Source organism: Rhinopithecus bieti, unplaced genomic scaffold, assembly GCF_001698545.2.
Source record: "Rhinopithecus bieti isolate Rb0 unplaced genomic scaffold, ASM169854v2 scaffold_18358, whole genome shotgun sequence".
Taxonomy (NCBI): domain Eukaryota; kingdom Metazoa; phylum Chordata; class Mammalia; order Primates; family Cercopithecidae; genus Rhinopithecus; species Rhinopithecus bieti.
Window position 1 is genome coordinate 116,934 of NW_016809144.1, and position 16,795 is coordinate 133,728.

The 16,795-nt window shown below is 36.3% G+C and overlaps 1 protein-coding gene across 3 annotated transcripts; it reads right to left on the reverse strand.

Moving 5' to 3' along the window:
• Positions 1 to 266: 266 nt before the first annotated feature.
• Positions 267 to 16,748, reverse strand: FBXO30 (F-box protein 30). 3 transcript variants are annotated; one of them, XM_017888786.1, is made up of 3 exons: positions 16,557 to 16,748; positions 6,407 to 8,453; positions 267 to 2,429 (listed from the first exon to the last, which is right to left on the reverse strand). In XM_017888786.1, exons 2-3 carry the CDS (start codon positions 8,435 to 8,437, stop codon positions 2,226 to 2,228), a joined length of 2,235 nt encoding a protein of 744 aa, XP_017744275.1. In that variant the 5' UTR covers positions 8,438 to 8,453; positions 16,557 to 16,748; the 3' UTR covers positions 267 to 2,225. The 3 variants fall into 3 exon arrangements, with proteins under 3 accessions (XP_017744275.1, XP_017744274.1, XP_017744276.1); XM_017888785.1 differs by lacking the exon at positions 16,557 to 16,748 and adding an exon at positions 16,294 to 16,550; XM_017888787.1 differs by lacking the exon at positions 16,557 to 16,748 and adding an exon at positions 9,873 to 9,911 and having other exon boundaries at positions 328 to 2,429.
• Positions 16,749 to 16,795: the final 47 nt, after the last annotated feature.

Below are 16,795 nucleotides of genomic sequence, written 5' to 3' on the forward strand. Positions count from 1 at the left end.
CAAACCTTTTCATACTTAAGAGGAGAGACAGATAGTTTCCATGACAACTTTGAGATATAACCATGCTAGAAACTCTTCCACCTTTCAGTGAACTTAGGTGGTATTACTTTCGAGACACTGAACGATCAGAGAAAGCTAACTAATGAGTGTCTCATATTTTTAAAAAATTAAGGTTCACTAGTAAAACATGTGTGAGCAATGATAATCAACAACTACCATAACATGCAGAAAATCCACACTACAGAAACAATATGATTGTGTTGGAATTTGTCAAACAAGTATTAAAATTTTATTTAAATGAAGCTTTTAAAGGTATTGAGCCATGTTAAGGGAAAATATTAATTTTATTAGAACTTGAACAAATGTTTCACAAAGAAAACATTTTAACAAAATGGTATGGTGGCATAATAGTAACAAAAAAGAGAACAGCAAAATGTGTAAAAGAAATATAAGGTGGAAAATTATTAAATATCTCATAATCCAGTGTGGAAATAAGAAGTCTAAATTTGAAACCAATGAATTTTAAAAAGCATAACTATAAAACAAAAGTTAATGCTTGTGCTATCCTAACCACAGACATATTCTTCGGCAAAACTTTAAAAGGTAGAGTTATATTTTATGGTATTATATATTTTTTTGTTTTTTTTCACAGAAATACAGACTGTTTATTCAATCTCACAGTTGAAAAAGAAATTTTAAGCACTGAGAAATAAGTACTCTACTATTTAAAATGACTGGTGAGGCAAAACAATTGATTAGTCTTTAATGCTATATTTTTCAACTGTACTAAGGACTTGACCCAACCAAAACAAATCTTAAGCTTCGGAACTCTCTAATGCCCAAGGAACGCCTCTGCCCGATTGCCATATATGGGAATCAAGAACCTAGTAATCATAGAGCACTCTCAGGGACAAATGTAGGAAGAAAGGACACAACAGAGTTTTCACAATTTTAACAAGTAATCTGTCACCATTTCAGACTACCAAATGCTAAAGACAAATCGTTTAAGTATATATCCCCACCTCTGCAATTTATTTCTAAACACTGATATATTCATTTTTTAAGCAGACCACATCAGGTTAATAATGGTATAAATCAATTTGAAAACTATAATAAACTACTTCAAGAATAGGTATATTTTTGCATTATACCTTGACCATTACGCAAAGATGCAATTCTTCCTTCCTTGGTGGTGAAGCCTATGGGAAATTAACTTGGAAACGTTTCAAAGAGATTGTCAACCGAAACACGTTTCTACATGATTGTCATTTTACAAAGATAACAAATTTCATGTTTTTAAATGTCTTAAAACAACACAGTTGTGATGTTTATAAACATCAAAAGGCAAAAATTTAATAGTTAAGCCCTTTGCATTCTGAATATTTGAAATTTATACAATATGCCCAATTCAAACTTAAAATGAGGTATATTATCTTTTAAAACATTAGATATCCAGCAAATATGTAATACCCGGAGCAGTTTCAAATTACAGTATATTCACAGGCTTGCTTTTTGTTTGCTTGTTTTTGCATTGTCCTGTCATATAACACACTGCGATGAGTCTTTGGATGTGGCATCTAACAAAAAAGAAAGCTTCACATGGTCACTCTGTGTTGAATTGTAAGTATATGAGATTAAAAACATCTTTGTGGATTATTTTTAAAACATGATAAACTGCATTATCAAACTTTACGATTTTACATATGTAAGTATATATTAGAGATCATTTGTGCATTAACAATTGTATAGGGAAGCACTAAAAAACAAAAACATTATGATGATCTTATGGCAGTGCTTAAGAAATTGAGAATATTTTATATGAAAACCTATGCTGTAAAAAATCTGAATCAAAGTTTTGCTTTTGATTGCATGGGTTGCAACCCACAGAAAACAAGGAATGAATTGGTCAGGATATTTTAGTTTAAGAAGCAAAATTTAGGAACCAAAATATGCACACCACTGAAAATACTAATTCTTAAAATTATGCAGCTAAAAATTAAATCACCCTGTCCAGCAAGTTCCACAAATTTCACACATTTCAAACATTAAGGCAACTTTTTCCAACTAAACAGTACTTTATAAAAATAGATGTCACTTCAAAACATTATATACATAGTGACAATAAATTTAGCTAGTTGTAATATTTAATACATTAATAAAGTTTCACATATTACAAAGAAATTATACTAGGTGCTTGCATATATGTGCAAGTAAAATTACAACTTTTAAAGTACAGGTTTTAAAACTGAGCGTAGTGAACGTCCTTCTTTAGTGAGTTCTCGTGTCACACACATACATGGCAAAGGGATTGCTTCCTCCCGTTTCTCGACAACATTGTAACTGCATTTCTTCAAGTGGTCAGCCATGCTTAGGATGTCAGCAAATTTCCATTCATTAACAGAACAAAATGCAGTACTAAATCGCCATACCTACAAGAAAATTCTACTTTAGATTTAAACAAGTCAATTTGTAGAGAATCAAAACACACTTTTTGCTCCTGCGTACATTTCTGCTATTGCAGAAGCATCCAATATAAAGTTTCAAATAGCTATAAAATTAAAAATTGGTAAATCCTTTTGGATACAAATATATCTGTCAAATATTTACAAGGTAAATCACTTCTATGACATTATGACTTCAATAAATTTAAAAACAATGAAAGACAAAACTCAGTATTAAAAATCACACCCCAATCTGGCTTACAAAATGATTTTTATAAAATTAAAACTGCACAAATTCAGAGCCATTTCCTAAAATATTATGTACTGCACACTATTCTTTCATACTCTCCGACTGGCTATCTAGAACTAACCACACTCTGGAGATACAATGCAAGTGTTATTTTTTTCCTCCAGATTTTTCTCTCCCATTCCTATTTATACTATCAGTACTAAAAAATACCCTAGAATATTGTATGCCAAGGTAAGCTTATTTTCCTGCTGTTCTCAAGTACTAAAGGTGCTTAATAATATTCAAGTACTTTGATTTGTTCAAAATCGCTCTGAAATTTTATATAAAAATAATATTTATAAAGTGGATCCTATTTTAGTTCATATCATTGTAAAACATGTTTCTAGGCAAAATATTCACCTGCCATCCCTATTCATGTCTGCAGGTAAAAATATTGGCTTCTTCCCCTTTTGTCCACCCAACAGCTCTAGGCCCTAAAGCACTGTCAAATTATTAGTCCAGCAAAGACTGTGCCCCATGCCCGTCATCTTTACAACTGAAACATATAGCTACCTGAACATAAGTAATAAGCATGAATGCAGAGCAGGACAGACCTAGATAACAAGCATGAATGGGGTAGGACAGGCCTAGGCATCCCTGCTAAGTGTATCAACAGGCAAATGTTGATACAGGGAACAATTTATACGCGTTGAACAGCAGATGCTTTAGAACAAGCCTGTCTAACCCGGGGCCCGTGAGCAGCATGTGGTCCAGGACAGCTTTGAAGGCAGTCCAACACAAATTCGTAAACTTTCTTAAAACGTTATCTGAATTTTTTTTTTTTTTAGCTCATCAGCTATAGTTAGTATATTTTATGTGTGGCCCAAGACAATTTTTTTCCACCAATGTGGCCCAGGGAAGCCAACAAATTGGACACCCCTGCTTTAGAGAGTGCCAGATTTAAGCAAAACCCTCAGCATTTATTGCTTCTCAGGAAAGCAAGGTAATATCTTCTCGGGGTGGCTAGATGTCTTCAAATTTTGTGGGAAACCAATTATTTGTCAACTAGCAATAGAAAGTCCCCACTGTTCAGCACAAGGGTACCTCCTATACTCCTTAGGGTTATGATCAAATACCCTTTACGGAGTAATTTCCCAGGAGTCAGTGAAGGCCTAGTGATAGTATAGATGTCACTAGCCTCCCTTACCATTCCCTATGCTCACAAAACTACAAAGGCATTAGGAGTTTTCCTTAAGCTTTGGCAGGTGAATTAGCTGAAAGATTCAATGGAGACAGGCAGTCTCTCTACTTCCGTACAACTGAGAGTCTGCTGAAACAAACTTAGGAAAAGCAGGCAAAAGAAAATGTATGACTCCCCCTGCTGATTACAAGGTTTCTTAGTAATGGATCCATCTTTCATCCAAGTACGCATCAAGTACTTACTGAGTGCCTACTACATAGTAGCTGCTATGCAAGGGAGTATTTTGGTTCCCTGAGAGTCCCACTTCTCAAGGAATTTATAGTCTAGCGACTGAAACTGATCAATCAATTTCACAACAGCACAGTGAGTGCTTTAGTAGAGGTATTTAATGGAGCACCACAGGAACACAGAGCAGTGCAACTCTCAGAAGGTGTCAGGGTTTGGGTGCCAAGAAGCTATCTTCAGGAGGTAAAACCTGAAGAGTAAGCAGGACACAGCAAGAAAGATGAAGATCAAAAGATGGAGAAACCAGTTTCCTAAGTCAATTAGTTGGCAAGCTTACTTAACCTCTGTCTGTAAAATGGGGACAGTGGATTATGTAAGTTAATACAAGTACTAATGCACACTGAGTAGCATATTGCAGGTGCTCAAGTGTGAGTATTAGGGATGGCATACTTTAAAGACTTAATGCAAGAAAAAACATTAGGGAACTGTCAGTAAATCAACGTGGTTACAGTATAAAATGAAAAGGAAAGTGAAAAGATAAAGATGAGATTACGAAAAGTCTCAAATGTTTTATTAAGGAGCTGGACTCTATCCCGGGGTGATGAACAAATATTAAACACGTTTTTAAGCACTGCAGTGACAGTGTAAGAATTGTATTCAAGAAAATATATATCACATTAGCTCTTGTGTATATATTGTAGAAGGGCCCAAATGGAAGTAGGAACCCAGTTAGAAGGAAGCTGTTGTTGTAGTCCAGGAGACTACTAAAGTTGGGACTGAACTTGGGAAATGGCAGTGCAAACAGAGAAGCAAACCTGAGAGGTATGAGAAAGAGGACTTCATGATTATCTGAATAAAAACAAAGGGGGGAGAAAAAGCAGTCAACATAACTCCTAAATTCCTGGTTTAGGAAACTTGGTGAGGATGGTGCCACTTTCTCAGACTAAGAGGGGGAGGACTGGAGTAGGCTGGATATGTTGAGTTTGAGAAAGCTGTAGGGCAATCAAGTGGAAATGTCCAGTAGATGCTTGTGTATAGTGTCTGGGAGTTCAGTGGAGCAAATGGCTAGGATACAGATGTGTGAGTAATCTATATAAACGATGGCGAGTTAAATTTGAAGAGTAGGCGAGATTTTCTGCAGGAATGATTACAGAATCCCCAAAAAAACATTTCACTCCATATGTCAATACTAGTAGGCAAAGATAAAAAGACCATACTAAGAGTGTCCCATCCCAAAGAGAAGAAAAGATACAAAATCATAGGGAAAACAAAAATACACACAAACACAAGTGGTAGAAACTTTCTGCCATCAGAAATTCCCTTTTGGAAAAAAAAAATCATGAAACAATTTGTGTGATCATTTATTGGTCAAAGCCTCAGGGAAACCAAGTGGATGTAGAATTCTGAAAAATCAGTGCAATGAATGAAAGAAAACCTAAAGGTGCTACAAATAAAGTAACCAGTTTGAATGCTGTGCAACTAAATGTAAAGTTTATCACAATTGTTTCCACTTTAGAAAATGTAAAAGTTTCATATTGTAAGTGTTCAAAAATAAAAAACACCTTCAATCAAAGATATCTGTAATGCCTTCCAGTTCCTACTGAGTAGTGCCAAATAGAAGCTGAGCAAAAGTAGGGTATCACAGAAGGAAAATGGTGTAGCTTAGATTTGCTTAGGTCTGCCTAAATCTCCAGCTCAAGTTTCCAATACAGTATGCATCACTTCTTTGGACTTCACTAAACCGAGTCCCCACCCAAAATATCAAATCCTACTGCCCTACTGTTTTCTCACACGAGCCCTAAAGCATTTCCTCATTCATCCATTTATGTTCCTCTGGTCACTTTAATATATGACCACAGTCGTAGTTATAACTTTTTCTCATCTCTCGCTATTTAGGTTATACCTGAAACCTAAGAACGAAATGGCCATAGAATGGAGAAACAATTACAAGCAGGAAAAAAACCCTCTTCTTACTTCCTCCATTATCTTATGATGCAAATTTTTCAGATGGAGTCCAAATTAGAAGATGGTAAAATGGATCCAAACAAGAGTTGTTATAGAAAAATTGAAACATACGTGGTCTCTGCCATATTAGATTATAATCTAGTTCTAGTAAACCTATAATTATGGCAAACAATTCTAACTATCCTAGTTCATTACTAATTTCCATTAAAAAAATTCTGTCATCACATTGATTTAGTAAGTTTTAGGGAATGGTCAATTTCTCAACAAGATATTAATTGTATTAATTCAGCAGTATTACGAAAGCCCTCTTTATGTCAAATAAAAGGCTGTAAAGATTACACTAACCTTTTCTTTTATCTGCCATGATGAATTTCCTTCTGGATACTTCCTTTTCCCCCACTGCAGTATGACCATGCCACGAGACTGAAGCAGGCTGCCACACACATCCCTCATTAACTTGGATACACATGAGAGCTGGCATAAACTGAAGCCATCAAGAAAGCCTGCAATATGCTGCAAGACCTCAAAAGGAAGACTACTTAGATGGTCATTATGTAATCCCAACACACAGTTTCTAGCAGGCTCCACTAATACTGTAGATACACATGGCTGAACTCCAAATGACCGCAAATGGCGATCATGTATAATCTTCGCTCCTTGTATTGATGGACAAAATCTACGCTGAGAATAGGTACAACCATAGTAAGCTAAAGGACACCTCTGTTCCATCCAGCCATTGAGTCCAGCATGAATGTCACCATGCACATTCTTAAAATGGGAAGAAAATTCTTTCCTTCTAAATAACTGTCCACACACAAAGGTAAACATTGAACGCTGCTTGGGTTGGTACCTAGCGACACATTCCAATACTAAATCCAGCCCAAGTGTCTGAAATGGACTTGGATTTGAAAGCTGTGGATTGGCATGATCACAAGCTGAAGCTGAAGCTATCTCCCCAACCATTGTATTCGTAGCTAATATTGCAGATGGAAGTGAAAAAGTCTGAGTCCCAACATCAATGTGATAAATATCAGCCATGCGGCTATCAGATATACCCCGACCTCCTGGAGAATCTCCTAGACAAAACAGCAGCGCTGCTGTGATCAGATCTATTCCTTGGAGGCCCATGGGATCTTCTGCAACTTCCAAATCTGATGTATCTACTGCTTTATCTTCCTTTGGTTTAGACCAACATGAATTAGAAAGAAAATTGAATGAAGGAGCATGACTGAAAGATAAGACATCCACATTCTTCAAGTCCCCTAAGTCTACTTTTTTCCAACACAATTCACCTTCATCCTCATCATCTGGCATGAGGATATGCTGAACTGTGCCATTAGGCAAAGCACTGGATGGTATTATTTCCCTAAGTTGTGCTGCTACCTCAACTGAGCTGGAAGGTTTTGAAGTGCCATCTGATGCCACACGGTCTCCATTTGTTAAGTTACTTTGTTTTGAATCACCATGTAAATTCTGATTCTGGTCTATGACCTGGGTACATATATTTTCCAAAGGAAAGCCATTACAAAGAGCCGAAGTGTCATAAGAACTTGTATTCAAGTCACATAATAAATCACTTGAACCATTTTGTTCAGACTGGGCATTCTGATTTGTGTCATTGTAGTCAATTCCACCTACTGCTCCTATCTCCTCCTCATAAAGATGATCTTGGTCTTTCAAGTTTTGATCCTCTAAGCTTTCTCTCGCATTTTGCTCTTCATCCATGTCATTTGGGATACTTGTATTTAACATGCCAATGTCTCTTGCAGCAGTATTCAGGATATCCAAAGCAGCAGCCAAACTTCTGGTTGTTTCTACAGTAGCTTGATAAAGTGCACCATAAGATTCTTCATCAACAGACACCAAACCATTAGTATGTGGTATTTCTGGGACACTTGATTTAACTGAGATTTGTTCTCTAGGTTTGGATACTTTATCAGTTGCTTTTGACATCATGGTGGCTACTTTGAGGGATTCTAAGAGCATCCTTTGGTCTTGAAGAGCCAAGGCCATATCCAATTGTGCCACTTCATCAACATCTCTGCTTAGATTTTCATATGATTTCCGGTCTGCATAACTAACTGGCCATCGATTCCATTCCATAGTACAGCACACTACACTTGCAGGACACATTTCCAGATGTTCAGCAACTTTATTTCGGGCCATGGTAAACGGACATCCAAAGTCACTATTTAAGCAAGGCACTCGTTCAAATGGACATAAAAGTCGATGCTCTTTAGCTTTACAAGAATGGAAAACTGCACCACAAACCAATGGACAACCAATCAAATCACAGGAAATCCCAGGCTCTGGTCTAGTCATGCACCGTCTACTGACACAGTTCACACAATGGGAATGCTGCAGCTGCTCCTCCATAATGGCTAGCACAGCTCTGGTTGATGAAATGGAAAAAGATAAGAAGTTAGCCAAAAAATTGTTGATTTTTCAAAATTGTTTAATAATTAAATCACTAATGTATCTAATATCTTGGTTTATTTTAGGATGACATATATAAAATAAACATACTTAACCAGTTAATTTTACATATAATCAATGTCTTGAAAGGATGTAAGCACTTATATTCTAGTAACAATTCAATACTACAGAATGTCATAAGGGCTCATTTTTATATGCCATATAACAATATGCCTAAAAGGGCAAAAGTTTCAAAATATATGATTTAAATTCTAATACTGTATACTATATAATGTTAAAAACAAGTTAATGTGCATTTTAGATTTCAGAGTGTTTTCACTTTTATCTTTCTAATTTCAACTAAACTGATTTTGATTGTACCCCACATTGCAGAGACCTCATATTACTAAAAGAGAACAGTATGAATTTCATTAATGTATTTAAAACTTTATTAGAAGTTTTCTTTTTATCCCTTCTAAATGAATTCATTTAAGATTTCATCTATTAATCCTTCCTTCTATATATGACTTAATAAATTCTGCAACAAATTAAGTCTTAATTAGAACATACAAGGAATTTATCCAGATATAAAAGTTGTAGCTCAAGCTCTGTGGCTGTGGGCAAATCACTTACTTTTGAGGGTCACATTCATTCACTAAATGCCTATTTATTGTTTATCATGGATCAGGCACTGTGTTTGGTGTGGCAATATGAAGATTAGCAAGTCACAGTGCCTCCTCTCAAAAAGCTACAGCAAGATGTCAAAGACAGTAAAAAAGTGTCGTTTTTATGTGGTCCATATGACAGAAGTAAAATGGTACCAATAGAGAAGATAATAATCAATATGAGTAGGGATTAGAGAATAATTCACAGTAGTCTTGAAAGAGAAGTCTTAAGTACGGGAGCGTAAACTGGTAAAAACGAGAGGCATTCAATGCTGAAGTAATAGCAAATGCAAATACCAAAAAGCATGAATTAGCAAAACCTCAAGTTCCCTAGTACTGTTGAATCACAGGGAAAAATGCAAGGTATCTGTAAGAGATGAGGCCAGAAAGGAATAAGGCAAATCATGATGAGTGCTTTATGGTGCTCTAAAGAGTTCACACTTTTACAACTGGAAGTCACTGAGAATTTTAAGCAGAGAAATAGTTCTATAAAATAACATGAAAGGATTAAGTCTTTCCTGCTTTAAAATTTGCACTGTAACTTTTATAAAGAAAAGTTTTATATCAAAAATAAAAGTCTAACCATAATATATTGACTTAATTACAATTAGTCTATTCAATGTATTTTTAGTATAATCAACTTCTTTACTGGCGTGTTTCCTATTAGCAATAAAAACTTAAAAGATTATTTAACTTTTAAAAACTGAAATAATAGTCATGGTGTCTCAAACCTGTAATCCCAGCACTTCGGGAGGCCAAGATAGGAGGGTCGTTTGAGGCCTGGAGTTCAAGACCAGCCTGGACAACATAGTAAGACCCTCTCTCTACAAAACAAAAACAAAAAATTAGCCAGGCATAGTGACATGCACCTGTAATCCCAGCTACTTGGGAAGCCAAGGCAGGAGGCTCAATTGAGCCCAGGAGATTAATGCTGCAGTAAGCCATGATTGTGCACCCCCGCATTCCAGCCTGGGTGACAGAGGGAGATTCTGTATCAAAAAGTGATAATAATAATTGAAATAACATAACATCCGCCCTTTGCCACCATTTTTTTTTTCTTATCCAGTCAAGCTTTCTAAAGAAAAATACCACCAAAAAACTTCTAATCTCCTATATGTCCTTTAACTCTCTATTCTGGTTCTATTTTTACTACCCCTATTAAAACTGCTCTGCTGAGAACCTCAATACTAAATCTGGAGGGCATATTTTTCCAGACCCCATCTTCTGTGGCCATTATATCATGATGATGACTAATCTCTTATTTTGGGACTATTACATCCTCTTATTTTTCATGATGTCACTCCAGTCTTTCTTCTACCCTTAGTTTTCTTAACTATTCCTCAATAATAATTACTTAAATATTGCATTTCTTCAGGGCTTGTGTCATTTTTTTGCTTATTCTGTACATTCTCCCTGGGTGCTTTCATTTTCTCCAAAAGTTTCAATTACCACACATATGCTGAAAATGCATCTATACATCCTGCCCAGATTCCTCTTTCAAACTCCTCTTCACTCTCTACAATGGATTACTTATGATATATTTCTACTTGTATATGGCACGGGCAACTCAGTTCAACATTTCCAAAATTAAATTGCATTGTAGTAGATAAGAATTTTCTGGACAGGAAGTGATTCTTACCCTGTTTTCTTCACCTCAGTGCATAAGAGATTGTTAACCCTATGACATAGTTTTCCATAAAATCTATCTTGGTTCCAGGTAACTAATTAATCACTCCTCAATTGCTATTATCTTTTTCTCCAGTTGAGGCATGAGTTTCCTCAAGCTAGAAGAACAAAAGTGTACCTGAATCATATCAACAGAGTTTTTCTTGATTCAGTAGAAAAGTTCCAAGTTGATATTATGGTGTTCAATGATGTCAAAGAAAAGACAAGGTACATACTCAACAACAAAATTGTATTTTAAATTGTGTTAAAATTACAAATTATGAGTTGAATATTTTAAATGTTTATCTTCATGAATTTTAAAGATAAGTATAGAACTATAAAAATAGACATACTAAAATAGTCATATAGGAAAAGACTAGTGACAAACATTTGAAAATTAACCGGACATTTAAAGAGAAACTTTATTAAGAATTACAACAAATCTTACTGAGTGATTAGATTGTGAAAACAGCTGTGGCTTTCTTATTTTGCAAGAACTAGACTGAGCTGATCTCACATGCTGAAGGTTACAAGCTTGACTGTTACTAAGGGAGAAACCTAAAAATACAAGCAGTTTCAACAGAAGTAACCAGTGCTCTCAGAACTTTTAGGGACACTTTATGTTACTGTACACACCATCACATGACACCACCAGGGAAAACACATCTTAAAAATATCACTTAATTCAAAAGTGCTTAAAATAGCGACTGCTTGAAACAGGGTCTGAGTTAAAAGCAAAAACAGCCATAATTTTCAAAGGTAGAAGGAAAGTAGTCAAGCTTCAGTTAGACAGTCTCTTTTACACTATCCATCCCCCTTTGAATAAGGTTTTAAAAAAGCATTCATAGCAACAAGTTCATAACATTTATTATTTTCTGAAGTAGACTTAGAAGGAAGAGAGAACAGTAATTATGTGCCTATTTTATCCTTCTTTACATGTCTTTATAACAACCTGGAGGAAACTGAGGTTCAGAAAGAGTAACTGATTTGCCAAGGTCATCTACCTAGTAAGTGGCAGAGCTAGGACTATACGTTCTAGCTCCATGTCCGATCAACATCCATGGACAATAACAGGTATGTTTACTTATAAAAGTTTAAAAACAAGGCGGCACTTCTGTAACTGGTGATCCAATGTTAAGACGTTATGTGAGTAATGGAGATTACACAACTTTGCTTGTAGTTTATCCCAGTACTTAATCACTCCTGTGGTCAAGAAAGTCTTTTGGTCTCTTCCAATTATACTAGCATTTTACTCTGCTTTGAATATATATGTTTTAAATTATTTGAAGAATAATTTACATAGATAATGCTCAGTATAAGTGTACGAAACATTACATTACTAAATTTAACAATTCTTAAAATAGCCATACAAATGAGGAGTGAATTTCAATTCCATTTTCCTATTAACTATATTAAGAAAAAAATTAAGAAAATACAGTAGTCAATACGAAGAGTATTCTGAGAATAGAACCCTCAGCTTCAGAATTTAAAACTCTCCTAGATCCATCCTCCATCTAATCAAGACCACTACGATCAAATTAAATGTGCCTTTATAAAGTATTTTGCAATTGCCTGTAAATCCTGTAGAACAGGTTGAAAAACATCAATCTCTTATTTATCAGTTACACAGCAGGCACAGTAGAAAACAACTAACATCTCTAATAATTTACACATTGAATTTAAATTATTGGAAAAGTTTCGCTGGACCTGAAAATATTAGTAAATCATCAAATGTTTTCAATTCTTTCAATTTTCTCTAAGAGAAGTTCTTTGCCAACTCATACTCTGTGGCTGACAAGCAATTCATAAAAATAGTTCTAAGACATGGCATTTTCCCATATAATGAAATGAGATCTTATCATTAAAGGCATAAATACATTGCCCTCAAAAAAGTATTTTTAAAAATTCATTAAAATACATAAGGAGGTAAGTAAATATAAAGAAGTGCAAATTAGCATGATTTTAAAATATAAGAGCCATCTAATGTATTCAAAATAACCTGCTGCTTCAAGGCTGTTCCTAATGTCTGCCTTTACCTCTAATACACAGACAGATACACATATCTTTTCCTCCCCCACACACCCCTGCTGCCTCAACCCTAAATCTCCGCTTATGTGTTCCTTTTCCACATACTCCAAAGACAAGGTATGGATCCCATATTGTGTATACTCATTACACACTGCCTTTTTCCCTGGTAATACTAGTGACAACTCTAAGTCATCGTTTTGTTTAATATCTATTTCCACAGGAAAACTATAAGCTCCATGAAAGTCAGAATCATCTCTGTCTCATTCATTCTTATGCTCCCTACATTCAAAATTCTGCCTCAATTAGAGACTCATTTGTGTTAAATACATGAATAATTATAATATAAGAAAATAATGAAATGGACAAATCAGAGTCTTCATTTCATGGAAAACTACATATTCCACATAAAAATAGCTTACAGATCTGGCATCAATCAAATTGAATCAAAATTACTTCATTGTACTGGCCATAAAAAGTCAATGGTGCTCAAACATATGTTGAGCACATAAGTAATATGTTTCAGGCATTATATATGGAGTAAGACAAATCATCTATTAAAAAAGCGAATCAGAGAAAGTTAGTTTCAACCTTCCATTGTTTTAAAATCTTAAATAATAATAATATGAGAAACACAGGAAGAAGCATTTACCTTATATTTTCTACTATTTTAATTCCTTAATCAAACCTGCAGACCAATTACTGGAAAAAAAAAAATGAATACAGAAGCACTGGGTTCAAAAAGAAAGGAAGAGATTAAGGTCTACACATGCAAAGGTGCCTGAATAGAGTGAGAAAAAGAAGTTCAAAATAGGAAGTGCTATCAGCCTACAGCTTAGTATTACAATTAACATGGTATTAAATAAAATATACTTAAAACAGTAATATACTGTTCCAATGTAAGGCTGATATAACTATAGACAGATTTGTTCAATTAATTAACCATTATTACAAGTTAAGTCCACAAATGAAATTTCAAATTTAGCAATCAGTTATAAGCTCTTCCAGTGCAAATCTCATCCCTTGTAAAGTCCAGAGGTACTAGTGCATAGTACCTCTACTGACTGTTTATCAGACGCACTCAGCTTTAAAAAATGATAATAAATCTATACCTCAGTTAGGCATCTTATCTTACGGTTTAAAAAGAGGTGGGTTTGGGGGGCAGTGGTTAGACAAAATCAAAAAGACATTATCCTTAAATTACCAACTCAAAGCAGTAGCTTTCAATCCCAAATGGCTAAATGGATTACAATGTATACATTCTTTTATTAAACTTTCGTTTTCATTTATAAAATGGATGACTTAATTATACGGATTTTTTTTTACGTTTTATTGTTCCAGATATATCAAAACATATATTCTTCATTTCTAAATATGGTCATGGTCATGAGTAGCATACTCTAAAGCGAAATCTATTTGCAATGTTCTCCACTAAATAAGCAAATGAAACGATCATAGACTTACACAGGAAATTGAAATAGTATTAATAAATATTTAATACTCAGACTAGAACCTATTTGAGTTGATACTCAGATAAAAATAATCCACCCAAATGGCAGAACTCAGTTTATCAAAACAGGTAACACAACATGGGGGAACGGGCTTCCAAGGAGTCTCAGCTTAGTGACCTTGAGGCAATTACTTTACTCTGGAAACAATCTAGAACTTTATAAAGGTTGTTTACAATTATGTGTATGTCCAATAGGATATAAACATGCAGTTCTCAGAAACCAGATGTACTTCGATTTGCACAACAGCCACACTTACATACACAAAATTGTAAGTGTAATTATTTTATGAGATCATTAATTAAATGCAATCATATGAGGAACTACCTAGTAATAACATTACCCATTCTTTAAAAAAAAGATTTTCATAGACTGGGTTTTAACTGATCCGCTTGTCTGTATCTAACATCTACCTACCTAAAATATAGAAGCAACTTGTTTAAGGCCAGTCTCCTCTAGTTCATCACACTGAATTTGAATTTAATTTACATTTTATACAGCCTTTGACTCAATTGTTTTATGTCAAAAAATTCTACAAATACAATGACATTCTATAGTATGTACTAACTCCTTTTATCAAATAAGCAGTCTTAGGAACTGAATTAAAAGATTTATCCAAAATCATACGGAATAGCATAGGGCTTACCCATTAAAATATTCACATCTTAGAAACATGTTATATCAAACAGTAAGCATTAACCAATGCCTATTTTGGTGACCTTAAGGTACCTCTCTATACACGCTATCATTACCTATATAATATTGCTTTTTAATGATATATTAGGACACTTTTTAGAAGTCCCCAATGCTAGACCGGGAGAAATACTGGATTGAAATTAAATACCTAGTACACTTGGTATACATTAAGTGTGCCTATATTGGAAACCTCAGTTCTCTTATAGCATTCACGAAACTCCACCATTTCCAGAATTTAAAAAAAAAAAAAAAAAAAAAAAAGTTACGTCACGGCACTACAGTGCTAGGTAAAACAAACTGGCAATTTAAAAGTTAGCAAAACACCATGTTACCCCCAATTAAACTTCTGTGATGAGAAACAGTGACTAAGCATTAAGAAGAGTGATTCAGCGGAAACCGCATATTGAAATCTAACCCTCTGAAAAACCCTAAAGGTTTATTTTATGCTACTCTTTTCCTTTTGCCATGTCAACAACTTGACTGCTTTGGAAAACCTTAGTATGAGCAAATGCAAAACCTGTTAATATAATTTACATAGGTCTCTAAAGAACAAACAGTATTGAAATTGAGCAAATGGAAATTTAAAAAGTTTGGGATTTTGTATTAAAAGAGTTTTAACTTAATCTACACCGATATCATAATGCCCATAAATAACTTCATCTTGGATCAGAGTCAACGAAGTAATCATGGAATAAAAGGTCAATTCGTTCCCAGGCATCTTTTATTTGGGACTTACGACAGGGCTCAAAAAGAAAAACAAGAGAAAGGGAGACGGAAATGGAGTATTAGGACCATGGTAAATACATACTGTTCTGCCTCTTTGCCTCTATACTCCCAAATACACACGTTAAAAACATATTGGCAGATTACTCTGAATTCAGCATGCGCTCTATAAACCCCTTCCAAGCAAAGCAGTTCCAAGGTGCAGGTCTTGGAACAACACAAATAACCTCAGGTCTGCAAAATAAGGAAGTTTCCCTTTAATAACGACAGAGGCTAAGGATAAGATCCTCTCACTTCCATGAATGGAAAAGTTACCAACTTTGCTCATCCCGTGCAGATAGTGGATGATGCCTCCCTAGTCTTACTTTAACCCGTTTGTCCCCAAAGAACCCAAGTTTCTAAAAGCCAGACTGAACAAGAAGCTTAGGGTTCCCTAAGTTTAACTCCTCCTTCGTCCCTTCCCACTACACAGACACACAAACTGGGGGGAACACAGAGGTCGGTGCCCTAGGGGCTCGAGTCGCCATTTGCTGACCTCAACGGCTGGCCCGGCATGCGGCCGGGCGCGGACACCAGCGCCACGGACGCCTTCTCAGCGCGACCGGACGGCCGACCCGGGACGCGCACGGACCGGGGTCAGCCGCCTTTCCTCCACTCCAGGCCGGGCCCGTCGACTCCACGGTCGCCAGCGCCAGCGCCTCGATCCCGGCTGCGGGCCTCTAACTGCCCGGCCGCCGCCTCGGTCCCCGCCGCAGCGCGGACGGCGCCGGCCTCCCCTGCGGGCCTCCCGACACTCACCGGCCAGCGCGGCCAAACCGCGGCCCAGGCCCTAGCTGCCCTGGACGCCGTGCCCAGCTGCTCCGCTCTGTCCCGGCGACGCTCTGTACCCCACACAGCCGTCCGGTCCGCCTCCTCCACCCCTCTTCCCCAGCCGGGCCGCCGCCTATTCTCTTCTCCAGCCGGCCTACTCCAGAGGCAGCCGCCCTCCTCGCGCGCCCCGCCCCGCTGCGCCCCGCCCACCCGGCCCGGCTTCTGCA